General features: G+C 42.5%; 2 protein-coding genes across 3 annotated transcripts in view; one reads left to right on the top strand and one right to left on the bottom strand.

Moving 5' to 3' along the window:
• The window catches only part of LOC118357537 (ubiquitin carboxyl-terminal hydrolase 22-like), a 50,100-nt gene extending 43,043 nt beyond the window's left edge, over nucleotides 1-7,057 (top strand). For both annotated transcript variants that reach the window (XM_035734729.2, XM_035734728.2), the window contains exons 8-13: nucleotides 289-447; nucleotides 796-922; nucleotides 1,064-1,155; nucleotides 3,639-3,698; nucleotides 4,617-4,766; nucleotides 5,648-7,057. In XM_035734729.2, coding sequence (XP_035590622.1) covers nucleotides 289-447; nucleotides 796-922; nucleotides 1,064-1,155; nucleotides 3,639-3,698; nucleotides 4,617-4,766; nucleotides 5,648-5,690 — 631 coding nt within the window. In that variant the 3' untranslated portion in view covers nucleotides 5,691-7,057. The remainder of the gene's footprint in view (nucleotides 1-288; nucleotides 448-795; nucleotides 923-1,063; nucleotides 1,156-3,638; nucleotides 3,699-4,616; nucleotides 4,767-5,647) is intronic.
• A 96-nt stretch (nucleotides 7,058-7,153) lies between these two features.
• LOC118357538 (tumor necrosis factor receptor superfamily member 13B-like) lies at nucleotides 7,154-18,577 on the bottom strand. The gene is made up of 5 exons (XM_035734731.2): nucleotides 18,513-18,577; nucleotides 17,461-17,848; nucleotides 16,968-17,084; nucleotides 9,073-9,369; nucleotides 7,154-8,844 (listed from the first exon to the last, which is right to left on the bottom strand). The coding sequence occupies exons 2-5, from the start codon at nucleotides 17,573-17,575 to the stop codon at nucleotides 8,591-8,593; spliced, it is 783 nt and encodes a 260-aa protein (XP_035590624.1). The 5' UTR covers nucleotides 17,576-17,848; nucleotides 18,513-18,577; the 3' UTR covers nucleotides 7,154-8,590.
• Between the last annotated feature and the right edge of the window lie 5,601 nt (nucleotides 18,578-24,178).

Genomic DNA, 24,178 nt, shown 5'->3' with positions numbered 1-24,178 from the left:
TTAACATTGTTCAAGTGTTGTAACTGGCTACTTAGGTATTCTAGCAGTTAAGAGCGTGGGGCCAGTAACTGAAAGGTTGCTGATTCGAATCCCTGAGCCAACTAGGTGAAAAATCCCATGTGCCCTTGAGCAAGGCACTTAACCCTAATTGCAACTGTAAGTCGCTCTGGATAAGAGCATCTGTTAAATGACTCAAATGGAGAGGTTATAAGATGGATTCATAGGCTTTGGGTCAGTCAAAGCCCAAAAGCCATTCCCTAACAGACCCCCTCCCCTCTCGTCCTGTAGTGGTGTTTCCACGACGATAGACCCGTTCTGGGACATCAGTCTGGACCTGCCGGGGTCGTCCACGCCCTTCTGGCCCCTCAGCCCCGGGGGAGACGGCAGCACACTCAACGGAGAGAGCCACCTCTCAGGGGCCACCACACTCACAGACTGTCTACGCAGGTATCTCACCCCTCTCCCCCTCTCTCAGGGGCCACCACACTCACTGATTGTCTAGGCAGGTTCTGCTCATCCCTTTATCACCATCCCTTTCTCTATCGCTCTCTTTCTCTCGTTCTCTCTTCATCTTTCAGGGGCCACCACTCCCACTTTCTGTCTATGCAGGTAATCATCCCACTGACTAATTCCTTCCACATCATCGCTTTAACCTTCTCTGTATCTCTCTGTTCTGCTGTCCATCTTTCTATCATGCACGCGCACACACACTCGCAGGCACACACACACACACACACACACACACACACACACACACACACGCAGTGGGTTCTGACCCTGGTCCGTCTTCTGCAGGTTTACCCGACCAGAGCACTTAGGGAGCGGCGCCAAGATTAAGTGTAGCGGTTGCCATAGTTACCAGGAGTCCACCAAACAGCTGACTATGAAGAAGCTCCCCATTGTGGCGTGTTTCCACCTCAAAGTGAGCGTGTGTGGTGTTTTTTTTGTCTGTATTTGTGTAAAAGAAATGTAAGTGTGAGAGCTCAACTTTAGTTCGTCCTTCGCACTGTAATATCTCTAACCTCTCTCTTTGTTGTGTTCTCTCCCCCCTCCCTCCCCCCAGAGGTTTGAACACTCTGCGAAGCTGCGGAGGAAGATCATTACGTACGTCTCGTTCCCCTTAGAGCTGGACATGACTCCCTTCATGGCCTCCAGGTCAGTCTGAACAATGAGCCAGTCGCACAGTGGCGGAGACCAGGGCTGCATCTCAATAGTCTGAAGACTCTTCCTTTATTCATATTATTCATCCTCTGCACTGAGCAGAGAAGTGAATGAGTCCACTGATGGTCTCTTTGCTATGTAGCCTTTACCTGCTGATTTCTTAAATCAGTGCTAGTGAAGTGAAGGAGCCTGGGAAAAGGAAGCCCCTTGAGTCAATCGAGAGGCATATGTGTGCGCATATTTGTATGTGTATGTGCTGTCCGACCAGCCATGTTCATTTGCCGTGTGTGTGTAATTGGTGTTTTTAACTTAATTAGCTAAACAAACACAGGTGTGCGATCTCTCTCACACACACACACACACACACACACATCAACCCGTGACTCCCCATGCGTATCCCCAGATGTGCAGGATGTCAAAACAGCACCTGCTGCCGAAGGGGACTCCAATGAACTGAAATGGATTCAGATCTCTCTCCTCCAGAGAGAAAGAGAGGGATGACTGGAACTGCATGAAATGAATGAACGAGTGTACGTATGAAAGGGATGCGCCATATTGGTGCGGAGTTGGGAATGTGATCTAGGATTAGTGTCAGACGAAGCAGTCCTCATTTAAAAACAGTGCCAGACTGGGTGAGGTGTTAATCTCATAGCTAACTCAACTTTAAAGGGGTGCTTTTTATTATTATTTTTTACATTTATTTAACTAGTCAATTCAGTTCATTCTTAGGGCTGCAATCCCGTTAACGGGATGATATGACAACAGCCAGTGAAAGTGCAGGGCGCCAAATTCAAAACAACAAAAATCTCATAATTAAAATTCCTCAAGCATACAAGTATTTTACACCATTTTAAAGATAAAATTCTCGTTAATCCAGCCACAGTGTCTGATTTCAAAAAGGCTTTCCAGTGAAAGCACCACAAACGATTATGTTAGGTCACCACCAACTCACAGAAAAACCCAGCCATTTTTCCAGCCAAAGAGAGGAGTCACTAACCTTTGATGATCTTCATCAGATGACATTCATAGGACTTCATGTTACACAATACATGTATGTCTTGTTTGATAAAGTTCATATTTATATTAAAACATCTGAGTTTACATTGGCGTGTTAGGTTCACTAGTTCCAAAATGATCCAGTGATTTTGCATAGCCACAACAATTCAACAGAAATACTCATCATAAATGTAGATGAAAGTTATACACATGGAATTATAGATATACAGTGCCTTGCGAAAGTATTCGGCCCCCTTGATTACACACAGGTGGATTGTATTTATCATCATTAGTCATTTAGGTCAACATTGGATCATTCAGAGATCCTCACTGAACTTCTGGAGAGAGTTTGCTGCACTGAAAGTAAAGGGGCTGAATAATTTTGAACGCCCAATTTTTCAGTTTTTGATTTGTTAAAAAAGTTTGAAATATCCAATAAATGTCGTTCCACTTCATGATTGTGTCCCACTTGTTGTTGATTCTTCACAAAAAATACAGTTTTATATCTTTATGTTTGAAGCCTGAAATGTGGCAAAAGGTCGCAAAGTTCAAGGGGGCCGAATACTTTCGCAAGGCACTGTACCTCTCCTTAATGCAACCTCCTTAATGCAACTTCATGCAAAATGCTTGATTTGTTTGATAATGTCCATTATTTATGTCCAAGTAGCTACTTTTGTTAACGCGTTTAGTACACAAACCCAAACGCTCATGCGGGTCCATCCGGGTCCGTCGGATGAAAACTTCAAAAAGTTATATTCCAGGTCGAAGAAACTTATCAAACTAAGTATAGAATAAATTTTTAGGGTGTTGTTATCATAAATCTTCAATAAAGTTCCAACCAGAGAATTCATTTGTGTGGAGAGAAGCCAGCAGGTCGCTATCATGTGAATTGTGCATGACCAGCCCTTGGCTCTCTGCCAGACACCTGGCTCATTCAGCTCCACAACACAGTAGAAGCCTCATTCAAGTTTCTAAAGACGGTTGACATCTAGTGGAAGCCCTAGGAAGTGCAACTTCCGTCATATCCCACTGTGAATTCAATAGGAGCTGGGTTGAAAATCGACCAACCTCAGATTTCTCACTTCCTGTTTGGATTTCTTCTAAGGTTTTTTGCCTGCCATATGAGTTCTGTTATACTCACAGACATCATTCAAACAGTTTTCGAAACTTCAGAGTGTTTTCTATCCAATACTATTAATAATATGCATATATTATCAACTGGGACTGAGGAGCAGGGCCAACTGTGCATCGCCCTATGGGTCTCCCGATCACGGCCGGTTGTGATACGGCCCGGGATCGAACCAGTCTTTGGGGACTCCTCTAGCACTGAGATGCGGTGCCTCAGACTGCTGAGCCATTCAGGAGGCCTGCTCTGAGGATTGATTGTAAATGTATACGTGTGGTATTATGCTAGAGGATGGCTTAGTGTGATGGTCTTTGTTCATTGTTGCTGACATATTGTCTGATCGTGTGTCTTTCAGCAAAGAGAACAGGATGAACGGACAGTACCAGCAGTCAGTAGACGTTTTCAACGACAATAAGTAAGTGGACTCGCCCTCTAACACTGAGTATACAAAACATTACGAAATCATGCTCTTTCTGTGACAGACCAACCAGGTAATTCTAGGCTAAAGCTATGATCCCTTATTGATGTCACTTGTTAAATCCACTTCAATCAGTTTTGAGACAATTGAGACATGGATTGTGTATGTGTGCCATTAAGAGGGTGAATGGGCAAGACAGAAGATTTTAAGTGCCTTTTGAAACGGGGTATGTTAGTAGGTGCCAGGCATACTGGTTTCCGTCAAAACCCAGCAGCGTTGCAGTTCTTTTCACGCTCAACAGTTTCCCGTGTGTATCAAGAATGGTCCACCACCCAAATGACATCCAGACAACTTGACACAACAGTTGGAAGCATTGGAGTCAACATGTGCTAGCATCCTTGTAGAATCCTTGCCTTGACGAATTGAGGCTGTTTTGAGGGCAAAAGGGAGGATTTCAACTACATTTTAGGATATTTTCCTAATTTTTTATTTATTTTACCTTTATTTAACTAGGCAAGGCAGTTAAGAACAAATTCTTATTTTCAATGATGGCCTAGGAACAGTGGGTTAACTGGCTGTTCAGGGGCAGAACGACAGATTTGTACCTTGTCAGCTCGGGGATTTGAACTTGCAACCTTCCGGTTACTAGCCCAACACTAACCACTAGGCTACCCTGCCGCCGCAACAGAAATACTCATGAACATGTACTCCATAATGTTTGGTATACTCAGTGTATGTTGCATGTAAAGAACAATATATAATGACAGTGAATTTGCTCTGTTCTCTTGCTTTGATTTGAACCAATTCTCACCCATTTTCTGCCTCCCTTCCCTTCTCTCTCTTCCCCCTTTCCCTCCACCTCCTTCCCTCCCTCCACTCTCTCTCCATGCCTTCGCCTCTCCTCCCTCCATCCAGGTATTCTCTGTTTGCGGTGGTCAACCACCAGGGTACTCTGGAGAGCGGTCACTACACCACGTTCATCCGGCAGCACATGGACCAGTGGTTCAAGTGTGACGATGCCATCATCACCAAGGCCAGCAACAAGGACGTGTTGGACAGTGAAGGGTGAGCTCAGACCGCTGCAACCTCGACCTTTACGGTGCTAAGCTCGACGTACACTCCCCCGCGGAAATTGAATTTGCGTAAAAAAATATTTTAAAAATCCCCACAGAAATCTGTCAGGTTAATCTACAGATGGGTTTTTTTGTTGTCGCATTGGATGCGTCTCAATCCACCGTATCCGCCGATGTCGCACCTCCGCTTCTGCGGTGACCGAGCTAGAGCGGTGTTTGTCAGACCTCGAGACGTGGTGAAAAATTGGTTTTCTCACAAAATCGTCTGTAGCGTCCGAATGGGTTACAAACTATTTTGACCACTCTATGGAAAGATGAGACGCTAACGAATGCGGTGGTGTTCTCCGCTTTGCTCTTTGAACCCCACAAGCGTCTCGGGACTGGTCTGGAGTTGGGTACAGCTGATCTGCCAACTTCTTCTGTCTGTTGTTCATCAAACATATAGCAGATCTGGTGTCAGAGGTTAGGGGAAACTTCTACCTACTCTGTATTGTTGGGGAAGGTTTCCCAGACGTCGTTTAAGCCTAGTCCAGGACTTAAAAAGCACTTGGAGATTCTCCATTGAACTTGCTTGTCGTCCAGGTTTATATTTTATGGTCAATCAGTAGACTTCAAAGCTACGTTATTTTTAAAAATTTTAACAAACTTCAAAGCCACATTATGAACACCTGCTATTAGGAAGGTGTTTTAATGTTTTGGACACTCGGTGTATATTATTTCATTCAAAACTCCATCTCCCCTGTTCTTTCCATTTGTATCATTATGCAGTAGCTTCGACCTTGTGTTTTTCTCATAAGTAATTCCTCAAGATAATGAGAGAAATATATTTTGAGTGTGAAATCTTACCAGTGATTATTTTTTTCTTGTTGTCAGGTACCTTTTGTTCTACCATAAACAGTTTCTGGAGTATGAATAGCCAAGCTTCCTTCAGCACTGATGTCAACAGCCACCAAGAGTTGCGCAACAACAAAATGGCAACATAACACAAGCCTGCCTGAAACTCTACATCGGTGAAGATTTGAAGCTGTGGGAATGGAGGAACCCCGCATCCTTTCTAACTAAAAGGACACTCCACAACCAATCTGCATGGAAGCTACTACGTAGGATCTACTTGATAGGGCAGAAAGGAGGAAGAGGAGGGGGAAGATTGCAGAACGGCGAGAGAAACGAGGAGCCTTTGTTGGAAGATGAGGCGCTTCACTCTCTCGCTCTCCTCTCCTGTCGTTTCGGGCAGATGAAGGAACAGTCCGACAGTGGCCACATCTCATAAAAACAGTCAACTACACGTTGTATTATTATCTGAAATCCATAATTCCACTCTCCCCCCACACACACACACACACACACACACACACACTCATCTCTCAAGTGACCAAACATTTCTGAGGGAAGACATTTGGTTGTCTAAGTTCATTATATGCATTGTTATTGCTCTGAATGCAAAAACAAGCTGACAGATTATATTAAGAACATTGCAAACACAAGAAGAGATGATTATAATCGTTGTTTGAACTTTTTGGTTTTGAAAATACTGTATGATGAATCTAGCGCACATTTTTTTTTTTACTGAAAAAAAGATGGGAGGTAGAGAAAGGGAGGTTGTTGTTCTGTGAAAAGTCCCCCCTTCTTTCTTTTCTTTTTTCTTTGAGGGCAGGGAAAATGTAGAAGTATATTTTTATAAGTCATTTGAATCCTTGTTCACGGTTTCCAATGTCCCCCCCCCCCTCGAAACCCATGTCCTTGTTATGTTGTGCAGTCAATAATGTATTTTTTTTTTTTAATGTATGCTTCTTCTCATGAGACTGCTGTTGTGGAGACTTTTTCACATTTGTTGGTTGGTTTGTTTGTTTCTTGTGACGGGATAATTATTTTGTTGCTGACTTGGTTGTGAAGATGTTTCAGGTGATGCGTTGTTGTGAATAAGAAAAAGACGAGCACTATTCTGACACGGTGTGTATCCTGCCGTGGCGCGATCCGACAGTGTTAAACTTTGGCCACATGTTGCTCTTAATTGTGTGTGTGTGTGTGTGTGGGTGTACGCACATGTGTTGTGCGCATGTTTGTGTACTGAATCAGTACTTTTTTTTCACATGTTAATTATGTATGTTAAAGTATGTATGTATGTTAAAAAAGAAAACCAAGGTATAAACTGAGTTCCTTTATCCATGTTGCAGGAAAAGGTCAAGGGTTATTATGCTAGTCAAAAATACATCCCCCACACTTTATCTGCTGCAAGAACTGGACACTGATGGTGAGACACACAATAAAAAATCTATATCTATACTCTCGTGTGCGTCAGGGTTTTATGAACTTCTACAAGAAATACTGGAGGTCTTTGCTGAATCATGGCACAAGGAGGCCACCCACATGTGAATGTCTCCCGAGAGATGCGGCGGGTGTCATTTGGGGTGAGTACATACAGGCATAAATCATGTTCTCTGTTACTCCCTCAATACCGTTTATTGTGTATCCTTTACCACCTATTTAATTTCTGCTCTCCAGACTTCTCACATCACAGTTGTTTCTGGTATGCATGGTGTAGGCCAGGTGAAGTTCACCATAGATGTGGCTGATCTTGGGACAGTTTAGAGTTATTGTTTTTTTCCTCCTAATGGTTCAGGTTAGGATTGTGGAGGGCAAGCTGATCCTAGATCTGTACCTAGGGTAAACTACCCTGGAGTGGGCGTGTCATCTGTCTAGGGTTGTTTTATTGCGATTATAATAGAATTATAATACTAGAATGGCCATGAACCTCATGATGGTCCAAAGGTCAGCCATGATGGTCATGGTCAACCTTGGTTTGCCAGTGCTGTGATAAGATATTGTGTCAAATAATGAATGTGAAGAATTGATCCGCTCTGTGTGTATCAAGGCACAAGGTGAGACCAACATGCTAACACAGTAGGCAGATGGTTGGAGTCTTAAAATGTTAATTAATCCAAAGGGGTAGGTAAGAGAATGGTCGTGAACAAGCAAAAAGGTCAAAACCAGATCAGACTCCAGGAGGTACAGAGTGGCAGACAGCCTCGTGGTCAAGGCAAGCAGAATGGTCAGACAGGCGGGTACAATGTCCAGAAACAGGCAAGAGTCCAAACCAGGAGGACTAGAAAAAGGAGAATGCAAAAAGCAGGAGAACGGGAAAAACGCTGGTTGACTTGGAAACATACAAGGCGAACTGGCACAAAGAGACAGGAAACACAGATAAATAAGCGACACCTGGAGGGGGTGGAGACAATCACAAGGACAGGTGAAACATGACAGCATGACAGTATGGGTGTTTGCTAGCTAGCTGGCCAACCAGTTTTTGAGGAATGACACCATAAATGTGTCTAACTGCCAACAAGCAAACATTCCATTCAAACAAGGCAGACAATACACAGCTATACACTGGCTCAAATCAGTTGATGAGACCTAAATGCAAACAAGTACTGATATTTTATCATAGAGTAGCACACCGTTTTTCAAGAAAACTAAGACGTATGGTCTGTTTACATGTATTTTAGAAGGTATTTGTACAGACAATTGGTATAAAACCAGTATCAAATGTTTTTAGAATGACTAATTACATCACACAATTTCTAATACATCATCTGCCTTGCTTTTATTTTCCTGCATCAGTAAAAGCAGGAAATGCATCACCTATGAAGCTGCTGCCATTCATTCCAATTAGACTGGTTTTGTATTTCTCCCTGACCAAGATTGCTGCCATTTTCACCCCATTATGGAACTTTGAGGGTTTATGGCATAGCCCCTCTAGTCATTTAATAGGATTTCTATGATTGCCGTAGTGTCCAGTCGGTTTCAGTTCTGCTCCTGTCAGAAGCTAGGCTGAGAGGGGGAGCAGATTATTTTTTCTGATGATCCACAAGTGAGTCGTCTGGTAGGAGTGTGGAGGTCCTGGGAGACAGCCTGCTGGTAGAGGGTGAGAGGGGGTCTCTGCTGCTTCTCACCTCTGCCAGGCACTCTGAGGTCAGGGAAGCAGTGGACACACACACAGGTCTCTATTGGGCTGGGCGAACGGCCTGCTGTCACACTGTTCAGCTTGGGCAGGGATGGATCCATCAGGTTGTCTAAAGATGGTATGAATGCATGCACACAGAGAAGAGAGATAAATAAGCTAAAAGAAGCCATGCTGAGTTATTCGATTGTGATCGAGGATCATTTTTGCCTTTTGGATCTTAATGAATAGGAATACATGGACGAGGGGACCTGATCCCCGATCAGCACTCCTACTCTGAGTGGCTTTATGAAGACATGCCCTGAGCTATGTTTTAGACTAGAGTTGTGCACAAACTGACCTTTGGAGGACTTGCTGTGCTGGTTAGGCTCTTGGGCCTTCTGGCTTCCACGGCCCTGGGTGGGACTGCTCTGTGTGGCCCCTGGTCGGGGACCTCTGGCACTGGCCCTCCTCAGCAGCACAAGCAGGGCCAAAGACAGGGTCAACAGCAGCAGAGCCAGACACAAGCCCAGCAGAGAGTACACCAGGATGACTGAGTTAGGCACACCACTGAGTAGGGAGCCCCCCTTGGTGGTAGGGTTCTGGAAGACTGTCCCATCCACAGGCCTCAGGGTTGCACTCAAGTCAGGCTGTTGGTCTTAAGGTGAATTAAATTACTTAAATTACTTAATTTAAATCCTTATTTACCTTGCAATAACATCAATGTAATGCAAAGTGAGTCTAAAATGTATGCACCATTTCCAAATGTCAAAGCTCTACTTCTAGTTTCTCAATTCAAAAGATCAAAACCAAAAGCATTTAATCCCAAGGTTATCCTATTTAAATGTGACTGAATTAGAAAAAGACACCAAATGGCACCCTATTCCCTAAATAGTGTACTTCTTTTGGCCAGTACCTTATGGAAGGGTGCCATTCGGGACGTTACCAACACATTTCAGCCTTTGGCGTTGGGATGTATGGCAGCAGTTTTACGGGCTCCTGACCAATTATGCTATTTTGAGTTGTTTTTTTATTTATTTTTATGTAATGAAACAGGCAGTGAGCAGGTCTCGAACCATCGACCTTCGAGCCCGAGGTCCGGCGTGCTATCGACTGTGCCACAAAAGCATGCTCGTGCGACAGACTCGATTTCCGCGCTTATAAACCCAGGGTCGTTACAATAATATTTTTTTATATTCAAATTTTTCACCCCTACTTGTTTTGATTGGGACAGCCCCATCGCGCATTTTTTAAACGAGTGTAGGGGACTCTTCTAGATAAATGAATCAATAGTCAGATCGCTGAATCATCGTTTGGATATTTAGTAACAATTAGGCTAGGGAAATGTTAGCTAAATTGAGGCGAGTGCTAATCATCATCTTCGTTCTAGTTTTCTCATATATTAGCTGATCAGAACAGTTTGCTAGCATCTTATACAAATTGATTTTTGCTATTCACTCGCCTGTCATACTCCCGACCAAAAGCCTGTGATTTGTCTGATAATCAATCAATGTGAAATGTTCCCCCACTGAATCTATGTCTGTACACAGTAGTTGGTTAGTTGATCTCCGTCTGGAAAACTGGAAGTTGTAGCTCATTTATTTGTTTGCTCATCTATCACTGATCAAAAACATGGAGCATGAAATAATGTAGCGGAAATCAAGTGTATTAATTATCTAATGACCAACGTAGAAGCCAGTATATAGCCTTAAATAGATTCCATGATATTTTCCTATCGTCCCAATCCCACTGAAACCCAGAAGTCAGACTCCTGTCTCACATGGAAACTCCTAACTGTATTCTGTAATCCATAGGTGGCATTATCAAAGCACGTCTCGCCTATGCATGTCAACATATTGCTATAACATTGTTTATAAAATTTCCTCCGCTTCTCTGCGCTGTCCCATATGAGAGCTTTGGTAGAGAATATGTGATCATTAAATGGTTTAAGAGTAGATATGGATTTTTTTTAACAGAGTTGGTCCCCGTTATATCTTGATATTTAAGCATTTTCATCTCCCCGTTATTCAAGCTGATCTGCTACCCGTATAATCATCCATTCGATTTGACCAAATAGGACATTGTGACAAGGTGCGTCTCGGTGAGAGGTGTCAGGCGCAGGAGAGCAGGGGTTTCTGAGAAGCGTGTTATATATATATATATATACACACACACACAAACACACAGTCCACCAATACAAAATTGGCAGATGAAAATCCAAAACAACGCTCTCGAAGGAACAGAAACGAGTGCCAATACACGAAGGAACAACCACAGTTCCGACACTACATACAAGTGCCTAAATAGTGAAGACAATACAGAAACTCGTGCCAAACGCACACGGAGGAACAAACTCAGTTCCGAAATTTAACTACACTTACGTAATAGCGAAAACAATAAACATCATAGATCATCGAACGCAAATACACACAAGCTTAATCGTGCACGAATTAAGGCCGGTAAACAGGTGCCATATATACACACAGAAATAAACGCAATTGAAACCAGGTGTGAAAAGGAACACAGACAAAACAACCAGAAAAGGAAAAAGGGATCGGTGGCGGCAAGTAAACCGGCGACGCCGAGCGCCGCCCGAACAGGGAGAGAAGTTACCTTCGGTAGAAGTCGTGACAGACATATTATGTCATTCGTTGGAGGTTCTCTAGCAAGCTTAGCAACTTTGGTCGTTTTTCTTTTGTTTGACTGCGGTTACAAAGTTTGTATGATTTGACAACGCGTTGGCCAACTCAGGGACCGCTCTGTGTTAAGGTAGCCTGCAGCTGAAATGCGTTGAATTAATTGTGGAACATGATAAACCTCAACCGGCCTGCTTAGCAATTCACAACAATGTCATTGTCGATCAAAGTTACTCTATAATTGTTTTTATATCAGTTTTACTTGCTGTAAAATATTTACAAAGTGGCACAGCAACAATCTTTTTGGGGGAGAAACCCGAGTAAAGATATCTTGGTTTTAAAAGCTTTAAATTCCCACTTATGATTTTTTAGGTGTTTCCCGGGACAAATATAAATGATTGAAACTTGGTTGATTTTCGAGAAACTTTAAGGGGCAATTTGAGATTGAAGTTCGAAGAAATGTTAAAATGATCAAATTTATTCAAAATGAAGGTGTCTGAAGTTGAACACTTGTTTCTTTTTCCATATTCCCTTGTATAGAAATAATAATTTTTGTAAATTATCCCAAGTGTATTGAGAACTATTTGTATCAGCTTTTTAAGTATAGCTGTGAGTATATATTTGAGTAGTAGGAACCCAATTTAAATACATTTGACTAACCTGAGTACCATAAGTAACTGAGCTAAAAAACATTATAAGATAAAACACAGAATATCAATTATGACACTGAGTAAATTCAGAAAATTAAACTTACAATATTAGTTCTGTAGCTGATTACATTAAGTATATCAAACTTATAACATTAGTTCTCGGACATGAAGGACTTAAGTAGGTAAAAAAAAAGAACTGTTCTGAACCTGAAAAAATGAAGTTGAATTAAATACATTTTAGAGATCCAGTTAGTTGTTTGCACTTAATATATTTGAGTTTGTTATACACTAAAAGCAACGTAAATTACACTTAAAACATCCTCCTTGTTGGATTTTAAAAAGCTGATGCAAATAGTTACCAAAAATGTTTAAGTAAAAGGGGCACAATATTTTTTACAGTGTGGGATTCTCTGCCTCTAACCCTATTACGGGGGCTGAGTCACTGGCTTACTGGTCCTCTTCCATGCCGTCCCTAGGAGGGGTGCGTCACTTGAGTGGGTTGAGTCACTGACGTGATCTTCCTGTCCGGGTTGGTGCCCCGCTCTGGTTCGTGCCGTGGGAGAGATCTTTGTGGGCTATACTCAGCCTTGTCCCAGGGTAGTAAGTTGGTGGTTGAAGATATCCTTCTAGTAGTGTGGAGGTTGTGCTTTGGCAAAGTGGGTGGGGTTATATCCTGCTGGGTTGGCCCTGTCCAGGGGTATCATCGCATGGGGAAACAGTGTCTCCCGAATCCTCCTGTCTCAGCCTTCAGTATTTATGCTGCAATAGTTTGTGTCGGGGGACTAGGGTCAGTCTGTTATATCTGGAGCATTTCTCCTGTCTTATCTGGTGTCCTGTATGATTTTAAGTATTCTCCCACTAATTCTCTCCCTCTTCCTCCCCTCCCGGAGGACCTGAGCCCTGGGACCATGTCTCAGGACTACCTGGCCTGATGACTCCTTGCTGTCCCCAGTCCACCTTGTCATGCTGCTGCTCCAGTTTAAACTGTTGTGCCTGCGGCTATGGAACACTGACCTGTTCACCGGACCTGCTACCTTGACCCGGATCTGCTGTTTTCGACTCTCTCTCTACCGCACTGTTGTCTCTAACTCTGAATGCTCGGCTATGATAATCCAACTGACATTTACTCCTAAGGTGCTGGCTGACCTGTTGCACCCTCTACAATCACTGTGATTATTATTATTTGACCCTGCTGGTCATCTATGAACGTTTGAACATCTTGGCCATGTTCTGTTATAATCTCCACCTGGCACAGCCAGAAGAGGACTGGCCATCCCTCAGAGCCTGGTTCCTCTCCAGGTTTCTTCCTAGGTTCCTACCTTTCTAGGGAGTTTTTTCTAGCCACTGTGCATCTACATCTGCATTTCTTGCTGTTTGGGGTTTGAGGCTGGTTTTCTGTATTGCACTTTGTGACATCGGCTGATGTAAAAAGGGCATTGTAAATAAATTTGATTGATTGAAAACTGTCATGGTCAAAAAAATAAAGGGAACACTAAAATAACACATCCTAGATCTGAATGAATGAATGAATGAATGAAATATTCTTATTAAATACTTTTTTCTTTACATAGTTGAATGTGCTGACAACAATATCAAAATTAAAAAATGTAAAAAATGATCAATGGAAATCAAATTTATCAACCCATGGAGGTCTGGATTTGGAGTCACACTCAACATTTAAGTGGAAAACCACACTACAGGCTGATCCAACTTTGATGTAATGTCCTTAAAACAAGTCAAAATGAAGCTCAGTAGTGTGTGTGGCCTCCACGTGCCTGGATGACCTCCCTACAACGCCTGTGCATGCTAATGATGAGGTGGAGGATGGTCTCCCGAGGGATCTCCTCCCAGACCTGGACTAAAGCATCCCCCAACTCCTGGACAGTTTGTTGTGCAACGTGGCGTTGGTGGATGGAGCGAGACATGATGTCTCAGATGTGCTCAATTGGATTCAGGCCTGGGGAACGGGCGGGCCAGTCCATAGCATCAATGCCTTCCTCTTGCAGGAACTGCTGACACACTCCAGCCACATGAGGTCTAGCATTGTCTTGCATTAGGAGGAACCCAGGGCCAACCGCACCAGCATATGGTCTCACAAGGGGTCTGAGGATTTCATCTCGGTACCTAATGGCAGTCAGGCTACCTCTGGCGAGCACATGGAGTGCTGTGCGGCCCCCAAAGAAATGCCACCCCACACCATGACTGACCCACCGCCAAACCGGTCATGCTGGAGGATGTTGCAGGCAGCAGAACGTTCTCTCAGACGTCTCCAGACTCTGTCACATGTGCTCAGTGTGAACCTGCTTTCATCTGTGAAGAGCACAGGGCTCCAGTGTCGAATTTACCAATCTTGGTCTTCTCTGGCAAATGCCAAACGTCCTGCACGGTGTTGGGCTGTAAGCACAACCCCCACCTGTGGACGTTGGGCCCTCATACCACCCTCATGGAGTCTGTTTCTGACCGTTTCAGCAGACACATGTACATTTGTGGCCTGCTGGAGGCCATTTTGCAGGGCTCTGGCAGTGCTCCTCCTGCTCCTCCTTGCACAAAGGCAGGGGTAGCGGTCCTGCTGCTGGGTTGTTGCCCTGCTACGGCCTCCTCCACGTCTCCTGATGTACTGGCCTGTCTCCTGGTAGCGCCTCCATGCTCTGGACACTACGCTGACAGACACGGCAAACCTTCTTGCCACAGCTCGCATTGATGTTCCATCCTGGATGAGCTGCACTACCTTAGCCACTTGTGTGGGTAGATTTAAGTCAACACTGTAACACGGCCACTCAGAAACATTCACTGTCTTCTTGGTAAGGAACTCCAGTGTACTGTAGATTTGGCTTTGTGTTTTAGGTTATTGTCCTGCTGAAAGATTAATCTCCCAGTGTCTGGTGGAAAGCAGACTAAACCAGGTTCTACTCGAGGATTTTCCCTGTGCTTAGCTCCATTCTGTTTATTTTTTACCCTGAAAAACTCCCATCCTTAACGATTACAAGCATACCCATAACATGATGTAGCCACCACTAAGATTGAAAATATGGAGAGTGGTACTCAGTAATGTGTTGGATTTACTTCAAACATAACACATTTTATTCAGGACAAAAAGTGAATTGCTTTGCCAAATGTTTTGCAGTATTAGGGGTGGCAGGGTAGCCTAGTGGTTAGAGCGTTGGACTAGTAACCGAAAGTTTGCAAGTTCGAATCCCCGAGCTCACAAGGTACAAATCTGTTCTTCTGCCGGCAGTTCACAGGCAGTTAACCCACTGTTCCTAGGCCGTCATTGAAAATAAGGATTTGTTCTTAACTGACTTGCCTAGTTAAATAAAGGTAAAGGTTTCAAACAGGATGCATGTTTTGGAATATTTTTTTATTCTGTACAGCCTTCCTTCTTTTCACTCTGTCAATTAGGTTAGTATTGTGGAGTAACTACAATGTTGGTACATCCAAAGTGTTCTATTATTACAGCCGTTAAAATCTGTAACTGTTTTAAAGTCAGCATTGGCCTTATGGTGAAATCCCTGTGTGGTTCCCCCTAATCTACCAATAGGTGCACTTGTTTGCAAGGCATTGGAAAACCTCCCCGGTCTTTGTGGTTAAATCTGTGTTTGAACACTGCTCAATTGAAGGACCTACAGATAATTGTATGTGTGGGGTACAGATATGAGGTAGTCATTCAAAAGTCAAGGTAAACACTATTATTGCACACAGAATGAGTCCATGCAACTAATTGTGTGACTTGTTAAGCAAATTTTTACTCCTGAACTTATTTAGTCTTGCCATAACAAAGGGGTTGAATACTTATTGACTCATAACATTAAAGCTTTTAATTTTATTAATTAGTTTAAAAATATATATATATATATATAATTACACTTTGACATTATGGGGAGTGTTGTGTGTAGGCCAGTGACAAAAACATCTCAATTGAATCAATTTTAAATTCAGGCTGTAACACAACAAAATATGGAAAAAGTCAAGGGGTGTGAATACTTTCTGAAGGCCCTGTATATTGGGTAAGACACCAAGAAACAACAAAAAATGCTATTTGCACTATTCACATATACAGTACATATTCATATTCTTATATATACAGTAGAGTTAAATTAGATCTTTAGAAAGAGGAGAGGTGCTGTGATACAGGACTTTTTTGTCTGTTTTTTTAATGCTAAACTTGCTTTTTGCTTGAGAAACCTCTGGTGGGAGATCATTCCATGATGACATGACTCTATACATAACTGAGCGAAGCGTTAAATCTTTGTGTTCCGTGAAGGAACCCATAGTGGCGTGTCTGATGGGGTATGTACACTACCGGTCGAAAGTTTTAGAACACCTACTCATTCAAGGATTTTTCTTTATTTGTACTAGTTTCTACATTTGAGAAAAATAGTGAAGACATCAAAACTATGAAATAATACATATGGAATCATGTAGTAACCAAAAAGATGTTAAACAAATCAAAATATGTATTATATTTGAGATTCTTCAAATAGCCAGCCTTTGCCTTGATGACAGCTTTGCACACTGTATCGAGAGGGATTTGTATTTAGCTGAGCCTGCTAGCTAGTTACATTTCGGTCAGCGAGAAATTGCTGTGAAGTCATTGAAATAACTTAAAAATAACGATTAAGGTAGCCACAGTATGTAATCTAACTCAACACTTAACTACTACAAACGAATTTAAATTACAATAAATAAAGGTTAACGTATTTGTTTTCCACTGTCCAGTGGCAGCACAAGTGGGGCATTTGATTTCTGAACTCATCACATGATCAGCGTGTCATCAGCAACACTAAAAAAGTACTTCTAGGTCATGGAATTTTGGACCAATTTTCAAAATAAAATATGTCTAAATATTGGATCGTCAGCCAGAAACTATTTTGGAGATGGCTGTTGGCTCAATTAATTATTTAGTAGTGTACAAACTCTTATGACTGTTTGTGAGAGCTGTCTGTGTATGTGTGTACCTGCCTGCCACTCACTCTGACATTGGTGGGAACACTCTGAGGGATGGTTGCCACACACGACAGCACACGTCAGACACTTCTTCAACAGCCTGTCGTAGTACTGCCCTGGGACTGCCTTACACCCTAGAGAAACTGACACAAACATACACACAATGGCACAGGAATGGTATACGTATTATAACATGTCTGTGTTTTGACACAAAATGGCTACTATGTATCAAATCACAATTGCACTAGACTATACTTGTTACTTAACCCCACAAAAAGGATCTTGAGATTCATTGATCTTTGTGTGAGCCTTTTACCACTGATATAACGCCATAGAATGAAATATAACATGTATGTTATGTGTATAACTTTGAGGACTGAGTCATATGGACAATCGTGTGGTGCATTGGCCTCTCATTGACTTCTTAGGTGTATGTGTTATTTCCTCCGGTGAGCGTTTGTGTGTGTGTGTGTGTGTGTGTGTGTGTGTGTGTGTGTGTGTGTGTGTGTGTGAACTTACCACAGTACTCAATGCATCTGAGGTGGTGGTGAGGCTGCTGGCAGACCATCTGACAGGTCAGACACTTCCTCACCAAGCCATCCCAGAAGTGACCCTCAGGACAGCCAAACCCCATGGCTCAGCTCAGGTGTCAACTCACACTCTGACTCACTGAATGACTGGCAGAGGAAAATCAGGGTCAGTTCATGGAATCCTTGCGTAATCAGCTTTGTATCACTTGGTTGGGATTGATTCAAACCTGACACGAATCAAGTTGACTTGGGGGTGTTAGGCGTCCAGATTTTACATTACTTTATGATGGACTTCCTTAGATTTTGTGTTCTATTTTTCTTCTTTACTTTTAGATGGTGTAGGTTCGTCTACAGGCAGACAAGCAGGCTCAAACAAACTGGACACAAAAAAAATGATGAATTACTCATGTACTGTATATTATTCTGTCCAAGTAACTCTAGAATGTATCAGAAGAGAGGACAAGCCTCTATACACAACTTCAAAGATTTAAATGCACTTTTCTTGACAGAGGCATACTGCGTTGTGCTCCACTGGGCACAAAATCACTGAGCTTGAGAAATGACACGCTCTACAAATAAAGCTACGCCTCGCCTTGGTCTTCAACTTCATAAAATTGACTTGTACATTTGTTCTTATCTGCGAATTTGCCTAAATCACTCTCCAACAATAGCATTTTACGCCTTTACTGATTATTCAGTCCTTTTACCACACATGATGTGATCAATGGTGTCTTTGTTGGTGTAACACTCTATAGCATAAGCAATGGCTCATTGCTTACACCATGTAAGTCATGTATTCAAGGCATGACGTTGATCTTTATGTCTGGATATCCGATAAGTAAAAATGTAAATAATTATGTTCTCCTTCAATACCATTCCCAGGTGTTCTATGAATAATCAAAGACAACATCCATCTTTTAAAAAGTCATAAACCATGAACAGCTTACTCATTAACCAGCTCACTTGTAACTAAAAATACATCTCATCATGGAATGTAATAATAATGCCCAATGTAATACAACACAATATCGTATGACTTACCTACAGAGAGAAGAAAGACATCTGAGGACCTCAGCTTGAAATGTGCCCCTCTTGCAGTGACCTTGGGCTACATGTATTTGAGTAAGGGGCGGATTTGGGTGCAACCACAATGCATTTTCTGGGACTTCCCCCTTGCACTGAAGGTAAGCTCTTCTCCAGTTATGATGAGTCAGGCTTGATAGGTGTGAATTGTGACTAAAATGTGGAGTTTTGTCATATCTATGTATATACTACTACTAAGAAATATGAATTTGCCTACCTTTCCCAAATGTTGAATGAGACCTTAAGTCATTTTCAGTGGTGTGTCATTTATACATGGTAAAATGTCAGTTTCATGTCAAGTTCATGGAGAATGCAGACTTGGAGAGCAATATACCATACGGTTCTTATATTGCACTAGACTTCCATGACCATCTTACTATGCTATTTGAAAGAGCATGCACTCATCTGTCCTGCATAACCATATTCTGTTCATTTGCACAGGTGTTTTGCAGAATGACAATTGTCTGTTTTTAATAGTAACGTGACAGAGAGGTTACATACAGTATGCATGCATATCTGTTTCATAAGCTACCGTTCATAAATATTGCTAGACTTACACACAGCAGATGTACTTTAAATCCATGTTTATGTTTTCACATACATGCAAGTAGTTTGTAGATGAAGCTGTAATAACAGCGTCAACTCAGTGGCCTTGTGGTTAGTGAGTGTCTGCCCTGAGATCGGAAAGTTGAGCGTTTGATCCCAGGCAGATTCATACCAAAGACTGTGGAAATGGGACCTGATGTGTCTCTGCTTGGCAGGTAGCATTAAGGAGATATAATTGGGGGGTAAGGCTCTGCTGTAGAATAGCCACATACTTTCCAGGGGCTATACTTGAACATCAAGCTGCCTCACGCTACAGACACAGGAGATAAGCTCCTGCTCTCCTATGAGCTGTTCCGGCTCGCTCATGCAAGGCTACTTAGGGGAGACCAGGGTTGGTTGTAATCATGGTTTGGTTGTATCATGGGTTGGTTGTATCATGGGTTGGTTGTATCATGGGTTGTTTGTATCAAGGGTTGGTTGTAATCATGGGTTGTTTGTCCCGGTGCTTATTACTACCAATCCAGAGGGTACTGTGTAATAATTCTACACGTAAAATGTGTGAATTGTTGGAAAGAACTCATCCACCTAGTCTATTAATATCAGCATGACAAAACATTTTGGTGATGGGAATGTACTGTATGTGTTTTTCTATGCATTGATATTCATCACATGGGCTGAATACAACAGGTGTGGTCTTACAAGCCCTTTCCCAACAATGCAGAGTTAAATAGTAAGAAAAGTAGCAAAAATAAATAGGAAATAGGAACACAATAAAATAACAATAATGACAGGACTACCAAATTATAGACAAGGACTACCAGTACCGAGTCAATGTGCTCGGGTACGAAGTAGTTGAGGTGATTGAGGTAATATGTAATGTACAGGCAGGGGTAAAAGTGACTAGGCAATCAGGATAGATAATAAACGGATAATAAACAGAGTAGCAGCAGCGGGTGTGAAAGTGTGTGTGTGTGTGTGTGTGTGTTGTCAATATGCACGTGTGTGTATGTTTTGTTTGCGTATTTTTATTTTTAAGGGGTTGGATCAGCTTAATATTGTGGAAAGATTGTTGCTTCCATCAATGTAATTGTCTGCGTCATTTCCAATCCCCCATATATTTTTTGGGTAAATATATATATATACATACATATACACATATATACATACACATACCTATATAGATATACAGACTTTTTAAAGAATATACCTTTATTATTCCCCGCAAACCCTACCACCCTTCCCCCAATTGGAGTAAACTAATAAACACTTAGGCTTCTACCTTCAGATTATACATCTTATACACATTTTACAGACACAATCTATTTTACAATAGTTATATTTGGTTTGTTTTTAGTCCTTCCTCTATTTCTAATGTCCATCCAGTTTGATTTCTGCTTGTAACTGTGCTATTTCACAACATTTCTGAACCCATATACATTTTACAGACCCTGTATGTTTTACATTGCTTATCTTGTTGTTATTAGTCCCACCCTTCATTTCTATTTGCCATATATTTTCAAACTGTGTGTGTGTGTGTGTGTGAGCGTGTGTGAGCGTGTGTGTGTGTGTGTGTGTGTGTGTGTGTGTGTGTGTGTGTGTGTGTGTGTGTGTGTGTGTGTGTGTGTGTGTGTGTGTGTGTGTGTGTGTGTGTGTGTGTGTGTGTGTGTGTGTGTGTGTGTGTGTGTGTGTGTGTGATGGGGTGTCGGTGTAGTAGTGTGGTTAGAGTCCAGTGAGTGTACATAGAGTCAGTGCAAGAAAAATACGAGTCAATGCAAATAGTCCAGGTAGCCAATTGATTAAGTTTTCAGCAGTCATGGCTTGGGGTTAGAAGCTGTTCAGGAACCTTTTGGTTCCTGTCTTAGTGCTCCAGTACCGCCTGCCATGCAGAATCACAGAGAACAGTCAATGACTTGGGTGGCTGGAGTCTTTGGCCATTTTTATAGCCTTCCTCTGACAACGCTTGGTATAGAGTTCCTGATGATGTTGGAGGGCACTGTGGTGTTGAACGCTGAGCTGTAGTCAATGAACAGCATTTTCATGTCGGTGTTCCTTTTGTCCAGGTGTGGAAAGGGCATCTGTGGATCTGTTGGGGCGGAATGCGAATTGGAGTGGGTTCAGGGTGTCTGGGATGATAGTGTTATTGTGAGCCATGACCAGCCTTTCAAAGCATTTCATGGCTACAGATGTGAGCAATGTGGTAACTAGCATTATAGTTAGCATTTTTGCCAGGTTTGGGGATTGTTGTCACATGGAATCGTTCTGCCCCTGAACAGGCAGTTAACCCACTGTTCCTAGGCCGTCACTGAAAATAATAATTTGTTCTTAACTGACTTGCCTAGTAAAATAAAGGTTAAATTAAAAAATTAAAATATGGGGTTGTAACTATCAACTCCGTTATGAAAAGAAAATGGGGATTGGTTGTCGCAATCTAACTAATTTGAACCATATTGCTCAGGGTACATTGCCCCTGTCAGCATACAGTAAATCCCAAGCTCTTTTGTGCTTGTGCTGTAAAGAGCTCCCTTTGTTGCTTCTCTCTCACACACATATTTTTTCTGTCACATACCCACACACATGCATGTGCGGCTTCCAGTTGAAGCTCGCATCCGCTACAAGACCATGGTGCTTGCCTACGGAGCTGTGAGGGGAACGGCACCTCAGTACCTCCAGGCTCTGATCAGGCCCTACACCCAAACAAGGGCACTGCGTTCATCCACCTCTGGCCTGCTCGCCTCCCTACCACTGAGGAAGTACAGTTCCCGTTCAGCCCAGTCAAAACTGTTCGCTGCTCTGGCCCCCAATGGTGGAACAAACTCCCTCACGACGCCAGGACAGCGGAGTCAATCACCACCTTCCGGAGACACCTGAAACCCCACCTCTTCAAGGAATACCTAGGATAGGGTAAGTAATCCTTCTCACCCCCCTAAAAAGATTTAGATGCACTATTGTAAAGTGGCTGTTCCACTGGATGTCATAAGGTGTATGCACCAATTTGTAAGTCGCTCTGGATAAGAGCGTCTGCTAAATGACTTAAATGTAAATGTAATGTAAATGCATACACACACACACACACACACACACACACACACACACACACACACACACACACACACACACACACACACACACACACACACACACACACACACACACACACACACACACACACACACACACACACACACAAAATATGTTGTTCTCAATGAATAAAACACTGCATTTTCTCAGGAATATTGTTTGATCAATGAAAAGCTATTTTTAAGACTGTATGCCATATTGCTTTATTTCCTGTTACAAAAGGAATAAGCTACTCGCAAACATTGTGACAAGTTGACTGGCTAATAACTACATATTGGAATTAGATATGAGGATAAAAAGGGTCTCCATTTTACCCCAAGACTTTGGTCTTTCTATACATTTTTAAATGAGTCATACAAACTGGTGGTTTGGAATTCCCATTGTCAGAGCCTAGCCCATGATATATAGATGACTTACACTGAGCATACCAACAGTAGGAACACCATCCTAATATTGAGTCGCACCCCCACCCTTCCCCCATCTCCTTTTTTTGCCCATAGACTCTACAAGATGTCGAAAGCCTTCGACAAGGATGCTGGGCATTGTTGACTCCAATGCTACCCACAGTTGTGTCAAGTTGGCTGGATGACCTTTGGGTGGTGGACCATTCTTGATACACACAGGAAACTGTTGAGTGTGAAAAACCCAGCAGTGTTGCAGTTCATGACACACCAAAACTGTTGCACCTGGCAGTGGCTCCCGAGTGGCGAAGCGGTCTAAGGCACTGCATCTCAGTGCATGAGGTGTCACTGCAGTCCTTGGTTCAAATCCAGGATGCATCACATCCGGCTGTGATTGGGAGTCCCATAGGGCGGCCCACAATTGGCCCAGCGTTGTCCAGGGTAAGCCGTCATTGTAAATAAGAATGTCTTCTTAACTGACTTGCCTAGTTAAATAAAGGGTAAATAAAACCTACTACCATACCCTGTTCAAAGGCACTTAAATATTTTGTCTTGCCCATTCACCCTTTGAATGGCTGTCATGGATCCCTTTGGAACTGTGTCATTAGGCACACCTGGACCCCATTCCCACTGATTGTAATTGTTTAAACGTGCACTTTGGTTTCCATTGGGTTTCGATTATTGTTCCAATGTCTGTTGGTCGTGTGAGTACCTGTGCTGTGTTGTTTTGGCTTTCGTGCCGCTTGTATTGTGCAGATGATTACGGGTCTCGTCCCGTGTGGTATCATTGTGCGCTTGTGTATTTATTCGAGGTACTCCTCGCTCTTTTGTTTGGGTCTTAAGCCTGTGTTTTGTAGACGTGTTTGTTTGGTCTTCATCCCCGTGCATTTACATGGCACACTAATTTGTGTAAATAAAAAAACACAATTACGCATTCCTGCACCTGTCTCCCTGTCACGTTCGACATAAGGAATGGACCAAGCCGCAGCATGCGTAGAGTTACACATTTTAATAAATAGAAACTCACCAAACAAAACAAACAAGCACAAACTAAACATGACTACTGACAGGCAGCAACACAAACACAAGATCCCACAAAGCACAAAGGGGAAATGGCTGCCTAAATATGATCCCCAATCAGAGACAATGATAATCAGCTGCCTTTGATTGGGAACCATAACAGGCCAACATCGACATATAAAAGCCTAGATGACCCACCCTAAATCCCACCCCGACCTAACCGACATAGATAATAAAAGCTCTCTATGGTCAGGGCGTGACACTCCCGATGCCTTTATACCAACTTGACAATGGCACACATACACATTCCGTGTCTCAATTGTCCAATAATCTTTCTTTAACCTTTCTCCTCATCCTTAATTTACACTGAAGTGGGTTTAACAAGTGACATCAATAAGGGATCCTAGCTGTCATCTGGATTCCACTGGTCAGTCTATGCCATGGAAAGACCAGGTGTTCTTAATATTTTGTGTACTCAGTGTATGTACAGTATGCTTTTGCTGAGAACCAACCCTGGTATCCCCTACTTACTTTAAAAACAACACAACTGCAAAGGAAGGGAATTTGCAATGACTTCAC

The sequence above is a fragment of the Oncorhynchus keta genome, chromosome 24 (genome assembly GCF_023373465.1).
Source record: "Oncorhynchus keta strain PuntledgeMale-10-30-2019 chromosome 24, Oket_V2, whole genome shotgun sequence".
In the NCBI taxonomy this organism is placed as follows: Eukaryota; Metazoa; Chordata; class Actinopteri; order Salmoniformes; family Salmonidae; genus Oncorhynchus; species Oncorhynchus keta.
The sequence above is the reverse complement of the archived record's forward strand: the minus strand, read 5'-3'. Positions and strand labels throughout refer to the sequence as shown.